At 40.1% G+C, this 15,904-nt stretch overlaps 1 protein-coding gene across 3 annotated transcripts in view; it reads left to right on the forward strand.

Annotated features, from left to right (window-relative positions):
• OSBPL1A (oxysterol binding protein like 1A) overlaps positions 1 to 15,904 on the forward strand; it is a 242,792-nt gene that overhangs the window by 196,691 nt on the left and 30,197 nt on the right. For all 3 annotated transcript variants that reach the window (XM_012445007.3, XM_064379326.1, XM_021673898.2), the window contains one exon: positions 11,279 to 11,354. In XM_012445007.3, the coding sequence (XP_012300430.3) occupies positions 11,279 to 11,354 (76 nt within the window). The remainder of the gene's footprint in view (positions 1 to 11,278; positions 11,355 to 15,904) is intronic.

The following is a 15,904-nucleotide window of genomic DNA, read 5'->3' on the forward strand; positions in this document are numbered from 1 at the left end:
TAATTTCTCAGAGTAAACAATAGCCTTTTGTTGTTAATACTATAGAATAATTGTTACTTATTGTAAATGTGTGTGGGACAGTTTACTCATTCTAGATCCCTAATTAATAGAAAACCATCTGGTATAAGGTTGATCTCAGCAATGTGTGCTAAGTACCTATATTACAAGTTCTATGCCATTCACTGCGCATTCAACAGAGCTTGGACTCTAATAGTAATAGAGTTTAAGTAAGTAAATCTGCTGCAGCAACTTTACATGTTCTCAAGAAATTGATGGTAGGCGAATAACAGTGTTTATGGGAACTCTTAGCCTTTCAGATGGAGACAATGTTTTGCCTTCTCTGTGGTTTTTTATGCCCCAACAAGGGCAAAGAAGGGGTAGAAAGATGAATGGTGAATTTCTAACAGTGGAATTTTGTACTTTTCAAATGACTTGTAAGTCAGAATGTATTTATCCAGTAGCGAGATTGTTAGGCTTTTCTGCTCATTATTTCCTTTTCAACCATTGTTTAAAGTATAGGCTTGTGAGCTATATCCCAGATGAACTATGTAAAGATTTTTTTCAAGCAAGATTATGCATCATTTGTGAAAATGAAGTAAGACTTTTTATTACTACAGTAATTTACTCTACATAATTTTAAAATCTAATTACTTTTGTGAATTTGAGTTTATTTTATAGTTTAATAACTTCCTAATTTGGAAGACTGTTTTGCTTTGAGTGTTTAGTAAACATCAGCAGGGCGATAGAAATTAAAGATACAAGCTGTGTCATTACATTATGTTTAAATTGGGACTTGTAGGCAGGGCACAGTGGCTCATGCCTGCAATCCTAGCAATTTGGGAGGCTGAGGCAGGTAGATTGCTTGAGGCCAGGAGTTTGAGACCAGCCTGGGTAACATGGCAAAACCCTGTCTTTACTAAAAACACAAAAATTATCCAGTGTCGTGACACACACTTGTAGTGCCATTTACTCTGGAGGCTGAGGCACAAGAATTGCTTAAACCCAGAAGGTAGAGGTTGCAGTGAGCCAAGATTGTGCCACTGCATTCCAGCCTGGGTGATAGAAGGAACGATTTGGAGGCAAGGAGAATTTGATAGTTAGGAAGAGAGGTGATAAGTATCTAATAGCTGCAAATAGTTATACACACACAAGTGCAAAACACACAGATAACAGTATACATGTATATATACACATTGTCAGTGTTGTAGTTACACATGTGTTGAAGTCTGTTTCTCCATGAAATAGTTTTCCTAGATTTTTAGTTCATTCTTTGATCTCGAATCAGAGGTAAGAATTAAGTTGTTTTTCACTTTTCTAAATATCCAAATCAATATCCTGCTACCTAAAATTATAATTCCTACATAATACTTGATAACAAACACTTATTTGTTAAGTGCAAGTGAAAATGTGTGTTAAGTTGGTTTTGAAAATATTCTCTTAAGAAGTGGCGTAAGAGGCTGGGCGCAGTGGTTTACGCCTGTAATCCCAGCACTTTGGGAGGCCAAGGTGGGTGTATTACCTGAGGTTAGGAGTTTGAGACCAGCCTGGCCAACATGGTGAAATCCTATCTCTACTAAAAATACAGGAATTAGCCAGGCATAATGGTGGGCGCCTGTAATTCCGGCTACTCGAGAGGCTGAGGCAGGAGAATCACTTAAACCCAGGAGGCAGATGTTGCAGTGAGCTGAGATCCTGCCACTGCACTCCAGCCTGAGCCACAGAGCGGGACAGAAGATGATTGTTGTGTTCTTCATACCTCACTGCTTACTTATCCATATCAGTTTTTCATCGTTTTTCTTTCTTTGGTTCCATCGTAACTTGAGACATTAGGTAAAATCATTTATTTTAAAACGTTGAGCACCTGTCATATGCAAAATATTCTGTACCCTGAAGTCCACAGAGGAGAATAAGACATAATCCCTAATCTCAGAGTCTTGGAGGGGAGGGGATTGCACTCTATGAGTGGCAGATATGTAAAAAGTAGCAGAGGGAATGAATAAAGAGAGAGAAAATGAAGAATTGCGAAATTTAAGCTTAGCATGGAACTAGTCAATTTCATTGTTCTAAATTAGAACCTTGGAGTTGCTTTTAAAACCCCATTGCTGATACCATGGGTGAGTTTGAGATCGTTCCCCACAGCTGCGTGCGTAAGAGAAGCCTGAATGGAGGAGCATGCTTGAGGTCTTCTCCCAAATACAGGTTGGGAGAGGATGTACCCTCAGATCTGGAGAGGAATGAGCTTAATACCGTCTAATCATGTCAATGGAATGTTTAAGGTACGGTAAAATTAAGTTTGGAATTTATTAGTATGTTTTTTCATCATTTTAAATTAAACGAAAAATACTACTTGGGCAGAATTGTCCCAGCACTTTCACTCAGGTCATACGACATTAAAACAAAGAATGCCAATGAATTATTAAGTGACAGAAAAGAAAGGGACAGTTCCAAGTTAGAGTCCCTCCCAAGTTGCTTCATTATGTCTTAACCACAGTCTTTGCTTAAAGACTCAGCCTGGGCGACAGAGTGAGACTGAGACTCCTCTCAAAGAAAAAAAATAAGCCTTCCTAGGGGAAAGTAGCACAAGTGGTGAGAACCATTGCATTTTCTGCTTTTCTCCAGGGCAATAGAAGCAACTTCATTCCTGTTTCTCTGTGAAAACCTTAATACAGTTATGACGATTGTTTCATAAATAACCATTTTTAGATCATCTTTTGAAACTGTAATTAGTAAATTTTTCATCCAAAAAGTAGTAGTAGTTTAAATCTTTAACAACTCAGGAAGATGATACAGTCTTCCCTGAAATTATTAATAATAATGATAATATCAATATCTACTTCATGTTGAAGGCTTTCAACCTATACCAGGCACTGGGCTGAATGTTTTATATCACTGACCAAATTCCATATTTAACATAAAATCATATTTGACCACATAATGCACACATATGGAGTGTGTATGTATTGTTGGAACAGAATTTTCATTAACAATACCTACCTTTGCCAGATGTATTTGATTTCATTTTTTAAAATGCTGATTATAGTACCATTAAATTGAGTCTATAGACCAGAATGAATGAGCCCTAGAGTTTTAAAAGCACTCTCTGTATGCATTGTTTCATGGGAACTCTACCATGGCCATATGAAACACTGGTGGTGTTATTTTCTAAGAAAAACCAAGGTTTCAGAATTCTGAAAGCCAGGAGCAAGGGCTGTGGAGTTAAAGAATCCGATTCTACTAATTCAATTTGTTATCATGGATACCTTATTTAATAAGAGTGCTTAATAAGATTACTTTGAGGATTAAATGAGGTGATGCACTTTAAGTGATTAACACAGTCTAAAATGGAGTAAACTCTCGCTAAATGTTAGCCATTAGTATTCAACCACTTCATCTTACCAGAACTCTTTAAAGCTAGCCTGAGGATATTTTGATGTCACAGCATTTCTGAAAGTGTTGCTTTTTAAAAAACGCCTGAACTTTTTCTGTCTTCCCTGAAACATACAAATCAATGATCAAGGGTCTTTTGAACTGAGATAGAAGCTGGGATGAAGCTAAATAAAAATATAGACTACTAAGGTTCCTGGAATTGCGGGTAAGAGCAGTGTTGGAGAGAGAGCTCCTCTGTCTTGGAAGGAAGGGAGTAGGGCCACTTCACAGGCCCTGTTTGTGAAAGGCAGAGGGCACGAGGATCTTAGTCACAAGTGACCGAAATGAGCAAACAAGGACACACCCCTTAAAGAGACCTAGCTATCTTTATGTAGAGAGACAGATGTAAGAGAGAGAAATATATATCATTTACAGAATTGGAACATTATGTTTAAAAAAAAAAAAAGAAAAGAAACAGCTTTAGGGTGAGAGAAGCCTTCACCAAGATAGAAAACACAGAATCTGTGTTTTTAAAAAGAGACATACTTGTTTGTAAAAGTTTTTTTTAACCTGCAAATGGTACTATTTGCAGTCTAGGTGACAAAAGTTTGATATCTATCATATACAAAAAAAATTCTTACTAAAGGACAAAATCCAGTGCTATAGATGATATAAATAGGCAATTGACCATCTGTGAATTCAAATGGTCATTAAGCATATGAAAAATGTTCTAACTCACCAGTGGTCAAAGAAAACCAAAATAACAATGTAAGTATTACTACCGCAGTCAGACCCAAACCTGAAAGGACAAGAACACTTGTTAACACCAACTCTTGCTGGTGGGAAGAAGAGAGCGCTCATGGACTGCTGGTGAGACAGGAAATTGTTAACACCTTCTCCGAAAGCAGTCTGGCGGCATCTATGGATATGTGAAATAGAGATACTTCTTGACCCAGCGATCTTAACCCCAGTGCTCTGCCCCATTAAAGTGAAGGCATCAGATTTAAATAAGAATACATCATATATTGAAATATTTTTTTTGCATTGTTTCTTTTGGCAAAAGATTGAAATGGTGAATGCCTTTCATGGAGAATGGCAAAATGTATTTTGATATATAGTATTCTTACAGAATATTATACATGCCTTAAGATTAGTATACCATTTGCCATCAACAAATTTGCATGCAGTATTGAAAAGCAGACCATAGAGAAGCGTTATGATTAGTACCCTAGTTTGGAATATTAAGGGCAGCACGCCCCTTTGTGTGTGCACACATGCGTGCTCTACATGTGGCTCTTTGGGAACATGTGGAAAAGCACAGAAGAATAGATGCCCGCTTCTTAGTGCGGATTATATACGGTGGTAGAGTGGTGGTGGAGGTGGGGGAGTGGGGTGGCAGGGGGCAAGACTACATTAAAAATAAAATCAGCATGCGTGGTGTACTACCTACATACGTGTACATTTGCCTAAAGGTATTAGAAAGAAAGGTATACCTGTGTCTGTCAACTTGAAGGGGAGTGTCCTTGATAGTTTGTGAAAAAAGCAATGTGACCTATAGGGTAATGTGTCAATTTGAAAAAATGCATCTACCTGTATACCCTTGTTTGTATGAAGAGAAGGGTGCGGAAAGAAGCACCTGTGCTGTTACTGTTGGTATTGGAGGGTGCAAGAGGAGAGGTCTAGCTTGTCTTTTATCTGTAGATTGTTTCCTTTGTTATATGATGTATTATTTTTTGGCTGGGGTCGGTGGCTCACGCCTGTAATCCTAGCACTTTGGGAGCCAGAGAAGGGTGGATCACCTGAGATCAGGAGTTCGAGACCAGCATGGCTAACATGGTGAAACCCCATCTCTACTAAAAATACAAAATTAGCCAAGCATGGTGGCGCATGCCTGTAATCCCAGCTACTCAGAAGGCTGAGGCAGGAGAATCGCTTGAACCCAGGATGCGGAGGTTGCAGCGAGCTGACAGCGCACCATTGCACTCCAGCATGGGCAAAAAGAGTGAAACTCTCTCTCCAAAAAACATATTTTTTTTAGTTAGAAAAATAATCACATACCTCATTACCCCCCACCCCTGATTTAGTTGTATTTACTACCACTTCGTATATACCTGAGAAGACTGTCTTAATTATATGTGGTGTTTTGGTTTTGACATAGATCTTGAATTTCTAAAAATTTAAAGTCGAGATTACCAGACGTTGTGAATTAAGAAATTTACCTTTTTTTCTGGAATACCTGTTAATAATGAATGTTTTTATCTTGTCTGTTGGGAAAATACTGAATGATAGCTGTTCATTTATGTTTTACATATAGATTTTGATAATAACATATATAGCCTTCCCAAGTAGGTAGATTTCGTTTGGCAAATTATGCTGTAAACAGAACTACAAGACCAATGTTAGACTTGGAATAAGTTATCTGTAACACAGGTGGTGAATGAAATATCCATAATACACAAAGAGCTCCTACAGAGTTAGAAGATAATTTAGTGGACAGATGATATCACCACTGACAATGAGTGTTTTTATCTTAGTATGTTTGTACTTTATAAAAATAGCAAATAATTTAAAAAAATTCTTTAAAACTGACATGTAGGTAAGTAGTTGAATCTTCATTTCCAAGAGGCTTTAATTGTCCTAAGCATTTTTCTTAGTGCAGATCTAGCTGCCAGAAGGAGGAGGATTGTACAGCTGTGTAGTTTTGACTTAGAAGATTTGCCCCAGGTTACGCAGCTGGGCGGTAGCAAGAGTGTGCGCAGTAGCTCTGGTTTCCATTCCACGGTTCTTTTATATCCTCCATGAAAGAGATGATACTCCCCCACCTCCTGCCAAGTATAAGGATACCTCAGTAAAAAATACGCATGTGTATACACAAGACCCAAAAGAGCGCATGTGTGTCTCATGAAATCAGGTGGCAGACCTGGAAAGCATGAAGCACCTGGCAGCCAATTCCAGGTGAGGCTTAATTGGCCTACCTTTGTTTTGTCATCTTTTTCTTCTTTTCAGGGGCCTCTGAGAGCAAACAGTGTTAAGTGTTTATGTTTAACCTAGCAATCCATGGAGCAGAGGCAGGAGGTGGGCTTGGTGTCTGGCAGGTAGATAAAGGAGATTTGTGTAGTTAGGTGAATTTGCGAGGCTCAGCTTCCAAATAACGTATAATTAATTTTCTTTCTTTCTCTTTTTCTTTGTTTGTTTGTTTCTTTCTTTCTTTCTTTTTCTTTCTTTCCTTTCTTTCTTTTCTCTTTCTTTTCTCTTTCTTTCCTTCTTTCTTTCTTTTCTTCCTTTCTTTTCTGTCTTTTCTTTCTTTTTGAGTTGGAGTCTTGCTCTGTTGCCCAGGGTGGAGTGCGGTGGCGCAGTCTCAGCTCACTGCAACCTCTGCCTCCCGGATTAATGTGATTGTCCTGCCTCAGCCTCTTGAGTAGCTGGGACTACAGGCATGTGCCACCATGCCCAGCTAATTTTTGTATTTTTAGTAGAAACAGGGTTTCACCACGTTGGTCAGGCTGGTCAAGAACTCCTGACCTTAAGTCATCTGTCCGCTTTAGCCTCCCAAATGCTGGGATTACAGGCATGAGCCACCGTGCCCGGCCCAAATAACATGTAATTTCTGCCATCCAAATGACATCTAAAGATTTTGGAGGATCCTGATCTCCTGACCTTGCCAAGTTTTCAGAACAAGGGGGATTCAAGCACAGCATTTGTTAGTCAACACTTCTTAAATTCATGTGGTTCTTTAGGTCTGTCTACAATGCTGTGTAGCAGGGAAATAATGGTGTGCTAGCAAGTGGAGCCATTCGCATCACATAGACAAAACCAGTGTGAGACGCTTCATTTAAAAACCAGTTATTGTGCTGTTGTCTAGATAGTTGTAATGTCATCTGTATGGTTGAAAATAGAACCAGGGCACATCACTGCCAGTCCCTGGTACAGGGTGTGTTCTCTCTGTATGAAGAGAAAAAGGAAGCATAGAATGCAGGATAATGACCCTCAGATAAACTCCATGGAAAGAGAATCACTGAGCTCTGCTTTCAGCCTGAAAATTCTGCTTGCTGCTCTCATCTGTTCTTATTTCTGCCTGGAGTAACACCACCATCCAACATCATTAGGGAGTTCTCTCTCTCTCTCTCCTGTTTTTCCTGGCAGAGGGAATGAAATTTTTAAATATAGAAACACATCTTTTTCAACACAAATTATTTTTTTTAGAACTGAATCTCCTACTTGTTTTTTTTTTTTTTAATTTCTCTACTCCCTCTGCTTCTTCAAATAACATTGCAGAAGCTTTAGCATTTTTTGATGATTAGACTGTGGACTGTTTTTTGTCTGTTCTTGACTTTAGACTCGTAAAACTGGGCAGATTTTTGCTCCCTGCCCTATTCTTGAAACAGTACAACCATTTTGTTTTGAGATGTAATCACAGAGATCCATTCCGTTCAGTACAGTAGCCACTAGCCACGTGTGGCTTTTGGGTACTTGAAATCTGTCTAGTATGACTGAGAAACTGATTTTTACTTAATTGACATAAGTTAAATTGTAAAATGAAACAGAAACCATATTTCCATTAAACACAACTTTGTTAAGACTAGATTTCATGTTAACTGTTAATTTAGTAGCTTAATTGAGATGTGCTCCAAAAGTATAGGGTACACACTGGATTCTGAAGACAATATGGAAAAAAGTATAAAATACCATTTTTTGTGTGTATTGTATGTTGAAATGCTAATATTTTGGATATATTGGGTTAAAGAAAATAAATTACTAAAATTAGTTTAAGATGTGGCTACTGCAGAATTTGAGATTATACATGAAGCTCTCATTGTATTTCTCTGGCTGGATTTCTCAACCCTGGCACTGCTGCCATTGGGAGTGGGTAATTCTTTGTTGTGGAGCCTGTCTTGTTCCCGGCACGATGTTCAACAGTATCCTTGGTCGAGCTGGGTGCCTTTCTGTGCCCTGACTGGTGGAATCTCCAGCCTCTGTCTGAAACCCTTCCTTAAGAAGCCTCTCTCATCTCCTATTTTTATAATTAATTGTGAGACAGGTCTTTATATTAGCCACCCTAATATAAGCATTCACCTGCAGTCAAAGCCCTTCTCTCTTCAGTAGCACAGGATAAACCAAATTCTTTACAAAAGAGATAATGTCTAATAGGTCTTATACATTACAAAGCTCCTTCCACAAATACTTAAAACTCCCACTTGGTGCTAGCCATTGTCCTAGGCAACAGGGCTACAGCAGTAGACAGAACATGAGTTCTCATGGAGTTTACATAATGTTTGGGGGAGGGACGTCATCAATAGATCAGCAAGAGAATGTACCTTATACTGTGTCAATCGGTGCGTGGAGAAGGAGGATGAAGCAGGCCGAGGTGCATAGCAGCTGGGGGAATGGATTTATTACTCCTGCCATCCCAGGGCCTGCTCTCCGATATTTTAAGACCTGCCTCGTGCCCACTGTTCCCCAGGCCCCCAGCTTTTGTTTCCCTAGCTTTGCACGTCCCTCAGCACTGCTTGTAAGAAATATTTTCCAGACACCTTTGCCTCGCCTTGGATCAGTCCTCCTGCGTGAAATGTTCTAGTTTCTTTTAAAAGTGGCACCTGGGGCTGGGTACGGTGGCTCACACCTGCAATCCTAGCACTGTGGGAGGCTTAGGTGGGTGAATCACCTGAGGTTAGGAGTTCGAGACCAATCTGGCCAGCATGGTGAAACCCCAATCCCTACTAAAGATACAAAAATTAGCCGGGCGCGGTGGCTCACGCCTGTAATCCCAACACTTTGGGAGGCCGAGGCGGGTGGATCACGAGATCAAGAGATCGAGACCATCCTGGTCAACATGGTGAAACCCCATCTTTACTAAAAATACAAAAAATTAGCTGGGCACGGTGGCACGTGCCTGTAATCCCAGCTACTCAGGAGGCTGAGGCAGGAGAATTGCCTGAACCCAGGAGGCGGAGGTTGCAGTGAGCCGAGATGGTGCCATTGCACTCCAGCCTGGGTAACAAGAGCGAAACTCTGTTTCAAAAAAAAAAAAAAAGATACAAAAATTAGCCAGGCGTTATTTTTTGGCAGGTGCCTGTAGTCCTGCCAGGCTAGAATGCAGTGGTGCGATCTTAGCTCACTGCAACCTCTGCCTCCTGGGTTCGAGTGATTTTCCTGTTTCCTGTGGCAGGTGCCTGTAGTCCCAGCTACTCAGGAGACTGAGGCAGAAGAATCGCTTGAACCTGGGAGGTGGAGGTTGCAGTGAGCCAAGATCACACCACTGCACTGCAGCCTGGCGTGGTGGCACGCACCTGTAATCCCAGCTACTCAGGAGGCTAAAACAGGAAAATCACTTGAACCCGGGAGGCAGAGGTAGCAGTGAGCTAAGATCACACCACTGCATTCTAGCCTAGACAACAAGTGTGAATCTCCATCTCAAAAAAAAAAAAAAAAGTAGACGGAAAATTTGGTTTATATACATCTCTAAAACTATATTATACATGCAAAGGATAGATGATGGCCAGGATTCTTATTCCTCGCATCCATTGTTTGTGTCACAGAGATTGATAGTCTTGGATAGTGGGGAATGTGATTTAATTACCATCTGTGGCCACTTATCCAGCAGATTAGTTAGATGGCAGATCTGCCAAATGAGCAGTGTGCATTCCTAAAAAAGAAAAACCAGAAGAATTCTACCATGGAGTATTGACTTAAAAGTGTAAATTGTACCAACTTCTATAATCCAAATTAATTAGTTTAATTTAGAGGTTCTTTAGAAGATGATTTTTAAAATATTTAATATTTTAGCTACATGGATATATTTCAGGAGGCAACTGGAAAACTTCTTATTTTATTATTATTATTAGTTTTTGAAACAGAGTCTCACTCTGTTGCCCAGGCTGGAATGCAGTGGTGCGATCTCAGCTCACTTCAACCTCCACCTCCCAAGTTCAAACAATTCTTCTGCCTCAGCCTGCTGAGTAGCTGGGATTACAGGCGTGCACCACCATGCACGACTGATTTTTTTATTTTTAGTAGAGATGGGTTTCACCATGTTGTCCAGGCTGGTCTTAAACTCCTGAGCTCGAGTGATCTGCCTACCTCTGCCTCCCAAAATCCTAGAATTACAGGCATGAACTACCATGCCTGGCTAACAACTGGAAAACTTTAATAACAGTATTCTAGAAAGTTGGCCTGGGCACCTCTTGTACACCCCCGATTGCTGATGGTGCTGCCACTCACATCTGTGGAAATGGGGTGGGTCCCTGCCCATCAGGACTGGCTGTGATGTGCTGCTTATCCAAGCCACAGACCTTCTGCCCCAGGAAGCCACATCCCTCTGGCTACTTTTAAATACCTACAGAGGCTTTGAAGATGCTCTTTCTGTAGAGGTCAATTTGTTTTACAGTTTCTAAATTTTGTTCAGGGGAAGTACTGATGTATATTGCAGGGCCTAGGTTTTCAATACTTTTGTATTTTTTATTTTCCATTTCATTTCTTAAAAACCTGTATCTAGACTTTGTGATGGTATTTTATTTACATCATTTAGCAGCTAGAGAATGATAATGTATTAAGTATCAGAACATGGTAAGTGTGCCATGGATCCAACAGGGTCAGATGTGACATAACATGAAAGGATAGTGGGCCTCTGAGGTGGTCCAAATAGCTGGACCCCAAGGCCTGGGAGGACTGAGTTCAGATCAAAGCAATGCTGAAGACAGAGGGTTAGTTGATTGGCTACAGAATCTTTCAGGGGTCAATGTAGGTAGCGGTGAACAGGGGCAACCCTGGATCAGCCCTGTTTCACCCTGTCTGTGATGACACACATTTTTGAAGTGTCTCTCTGTGCCTGCAGCTCTCATATGGATGACAATTTTTCCCTCCTAATGACAGTGGCATTAGAACGAACTTTATGTTTTTCTTTTCTTTTTTTCAGAACAAGTTTGCCTTCTCCTATGTTTTCCAGAAATGACTTCAGTATCTGGAGCATCCTCAGAAAATGTATTGGAATGGTAAATTAATGGTTTTGTCATATGATATTAAGCAGATATGTTTAATCACATATTCTTTAGAAAGGAATTGAAAAGTTTGCATGAAAGTGGTGCACAACAGTGTTTATGGAAATGTGTAAGAATCATAAATTGTGAAAAATTGTAGGTGCATTTTTTTCTGGCAAGAATTTGAGCCACTCTGATGGCTTTAATGTGCCTTTTCAATGTAAAAAAAAAAAAAAAAAAACAGAAAAATGCTCTTCTTCTTTTGTCACATCACGTTTGTATTGCCCCATAGTTTTACATAGAAACTCAAAAAGAAGAGATACCTCCACAGTGAAGAACAGAATTTCATTACACTTCTATATACAGAGCAAGTTTTCGTTTTCAGAATTTGCAAGCATGGTGTATTAAATATTTGGAATATGTCTTTGCTTAGTTATCTGTGCCGGTGGATCTGATTTGGGGGCAGGTAGGGAGATGGCAGCATGTCCTTTTATAGAAATCCTTGGATTTCCTTGAAGGTAGTAGTCAACACTGCCACCCTGCTGTCAGTCAGGCTAGGATTCTGGGTAAAGTTCTCTTAGGTCTTACTAGTATGACCTTGGACCACCTAGAATGATGAAAATTTAAAAAACATGTAAGTCATGTGGCTCAAAAGAGTCTGCCTGGACATCACCTCTTACCATTTTGCAATTGAGTGTGGAAGCTGGGAGCACTCCCAGAACTTTCCCTGTGCTGGGAAGTACGGTCACCTCATACACACTTCATTCTGCGACTTGAAATCCTGTGCGCTGCAGAAGTACCCACTTTGGCATTTTTCTTTTCATTTTCCTTCTTTTTTCTTTTCTTTTCCTTTTTTTTTTTTTTTTTTTTTTTTGAGACAGAGTCTTACTCTGTCACACAGGCTGGAGTGCAATGGTGTGATCTGGGCTCACTGCAACTTCTGCCTCCCAGGTTCAAGCGATTCTCCTGCCTCAGCCTCCCAAGTAGCTGGGATTACAGGTGCACCCTGCCACGCCTGGCTAATTTTTGTATTTTTAGTAGAGACAGGTTTCACCATGTTGCCCAGGCTGGTCTCAAACTCCTGACCTCGTGATACGCCCACCTCAGCCTTCCCAAAGTGCTAGGATTATAGATGTGAGCCACCACGCCCGGCCTCTTTTTTCTTTGTTTGAGACAGGGACTCAATATATTATCCAGACTGGAATGAAGTGGTGCTATCATGGCTCATTGCGGCCTCAACATCCCTGGCTCAACTGATCCGCCCACCTCATCCTCCTGAGTAGCTGGGATCACAGGCACGTGCCACCACACCTGACTAATTTTTTTGTATTTTTAGTAGAGAAAGAGTTTTGCTATGTTTCCCAGGGTGGTCTTGAACTCCTGGGCTCAAGCTGTCCCTCCGCCTCAGCCTCCAAAAGTGTTGGGATTCCAAGCACAAGCCATGGCTCCTGGCCTCTGGCATTTTTCCAATGTCTCTCTTCTTTGAGTGGATGATGAAATCTGAAACTTCCTAAATGTAATTTTCAAGGAACAAATTCCATAAACATTAATTTCAAACAAATATTTTTTGACTCCTGCATGGAGAGTAATTCATCATAATTTCATAGCCTGATAACGTAGGATCAAATCCCCTCTCTCCTCCTTCCTAGCTGTGAGGCCACAAGCAAGTTGCAGTTCCTACCTGAGTAGCATTCCAGCCAGTTCCAGTGTAAAACTAGGATCATGATTTGTATCTTACAGGTGTATTGAGAGAGAAATAATTTATGTAAAATGCCTGGAACAGTCCCTGCTTTAACATTGTGCTCAATACATAATAGTTCTTCATTAATCACAGCTGAGAATGAGACTTGAGCTCTAATTTTATTTCAATTACGATTCAACAGGACAAAGCAAATGTGTATAGACAGTAAGATGACAGTTACACACGTTTGTCTCTTTGGAACTGAAAATTTCAAGACAAAAATTAGTATTTATTTGTATTCTGTAGAGTCAGTATTTTTCAGACCCTTAAATATGTTTACCTTTGTGATCCAGTATGCAAATATGTATATATGCGTGTCCTTAAAATCAGTTTTCCAAAAGAATACTCATCATTACTACAAATTGTATTTTCTATTATATTAAAGAAATACTGATTCCAGCTCATCAGATTTATTTTACAGCTTGTTAATGAACCAAGCCCACCTTTGGAAAACGCTGCTCTAAGTTACTATAGAATTTGTACTGTGTCTTACTAAGGTTATTTGGTCAAAGGAGTTTATATGAACATTTCAGATTTGGTTTAGTCTTTAGGGCCGTTATAGAATACACAGTTTTCTGTATTTTTGTTGTCTGATATCTTTCTCCTGCTGTCTCCTGTTTCACTGGGTGTCAGCTGTAGTGTTGGTGTTATGAATTTGTTCATGTAGATGACCAGCAATCTGTCTAGTTTATGTCTAAATCAAGACTAACAGTTCTTTTAAAAGATAGGAGATAATGTTGTGTTGGATTGTACCTGCTATGCTCTCAAAGATACTGTTTCTCTAGAATGTGGTTTTACTTTTATGTTTAGGTACAGAACTTCTTGTACAAGTAAATGCTTATGCTGAATTATAAACAAAATATTACAAATAAACACAGAGCTGTTTGGGTTGAAAGGGTTTCATAGAATGTTTTGAATTGTATCTGTAGAACTTACTGATACAAAGCATAGAGAGAGATCTTCGGGGGAAGTCATGTTTTTGGAAACTTCTTTCTGCTGAGGTTCATAGGAGACGAATATTCTGGAAGAACATTTTCATTAATGTGGATTGAAAGGAAATCACCAGCTTTGGAAATACTGTTCTTTGGGCACTGTTGTAGGAAGCTTCTCTCTCGGGCAGCAGACACAATCAAGTATAAGCACTATGGGACAGTAGAGATTGAAAATGAAGAGCCTCGAGAGAGAAATACAAATATTACCACTTTTTCTGTTTTTTGTTTTTTGGTTTTTTTTTTTTTGAGTCAGAGTCTTACTCTGTCACCCAGGCTGAAATGCCGTGGTATGATCTCAGCTCACTGCAGCCTCCACTTCCTGGGTTCAAGCGATTCTCCTGCCTCACCCTCCTGAGTAGCTGGGATTGTAGGTACCCACCACCAGAAGCAACTAATATTTGTATTTTTAGTAGAGACAGGGTTTCGCCATGTTGGCCAAGCTGGTCTCAAACTCCTGACCTCAGGTGATCTACCCACCTCAGCCTCCCAAAGTGCTGGCATTACAGGCGTGATCTCGAATATATTTTTAAAGTAAATTTTGATATCAACAGTCTCTAATATCTGCCTGTTTCCATATCCCAAAAGGATATAGGTCCAAACTTAGAAATAGTATTATCCGTGGGTCTTAATACATTTAAATTGAAAGCTTTTTTAAAATCCCCACTGCATGTTTGTTCCTGGTTCTTTTTTTTTTTTTTTTTTTTTTGAGACAGAGTCTTGCTCTCTTGTAGAGGCTATGGTGCAGTGGTGTGATCTCAGCTCACTACAACCTCCGCCTCCCAGTTTCAAGCAATTCTCCTGCCTCAGCCTCCCGAATAGCTGGGACTACAGGTGCATACTACCACACCCAGCTGATTTTTGCATTTTTAATAGAGATGTGGTTTCACAGTGTTGGCCAGGCTGGTCTCAAATTCATGACCTCAGGTGATCCACTCACTTGGCTTCCCAAAGTGCTGGGATTACAGGCATGAGCCACCGTGCCCGGCCTGCGTGTTTCTGATTCTATCACATTGATCCAAATACTTCAGTTTGTGTCCTTTTTGTAGGGGTGAAACTCAGTTCCAGAAGCCACATGCATACCTTCAGCTATCATCTCTTCCCTTCCCTCCATTTACCCAGTCTCTTTATTTGTTAATAAGAAGTCTTAAAAGCAGAAGAGGAAATCCGATACTTAGCCGCAGCTCTTCTGTGCTCTGTTGTTGTGAGGAGCTAGTATTTTTCAAATGCTTTTAGTTAAGTATGTTTACCTTTGTGATCCAGTATGCAAATATGTATATATGTGTGTCCTTAAAATCAGTTTCACAAAGGAATACTCATTTATTTTATTAAAGTGCTGATTCCAGCTCGTTACATTTTACAACTTGTTAATGAACCAAACCCACCATTTGAAAAACACTGCTCTAAGCTACTATAGAATTTGTACTGAATCTTTCTAAGGTTATTCGGCCAGGGCAGAGTGCAGGTGTCAGTATCCTGTGGGTGACAGCCCCACAATTCCACACTCCACTAGGCTCCCCATCCCATCTTTTTCTAAAACAATTAATACCCTGGATTTATATGCTATGATGATATTGTTTTATGGTGTAATGCTATTATTATTCAAAATATGTGGCTTTTCTAGATTCACAGTACATATGCTTATCTGCCAGGTATGGTCTAGTTCTCACTTTGTCTTCAGAAGGAAAGTGACAGTTTCTTCTCCAGGCATTTGTCATCTCGGCCCCCAGTGCCCGCAGTCCCGTCCTCAGCTGGGCTTACTCTGCCCCAGTCTCCTCCACTCCCACACACCTGCACGTTTTACCCTTTCCCAAATAGCATTTAGCCACTTAGAT

Source organism: Aotus nancymaae, unplaced genomic scaffold (assembly GCF_030222135.1).
Source record: "Aotus nancymaae isolate 86718 unplaced genomic scaffold, 86718_ANA_hifiasm-v0.15.2.pri h1tg000020l, whole genome shotgun sequence".
NCBI lineage: Eukaryota > Metazoa > Chordata > Mammalia > Primates > Aotidae > Aotus > Aotus nancymaae.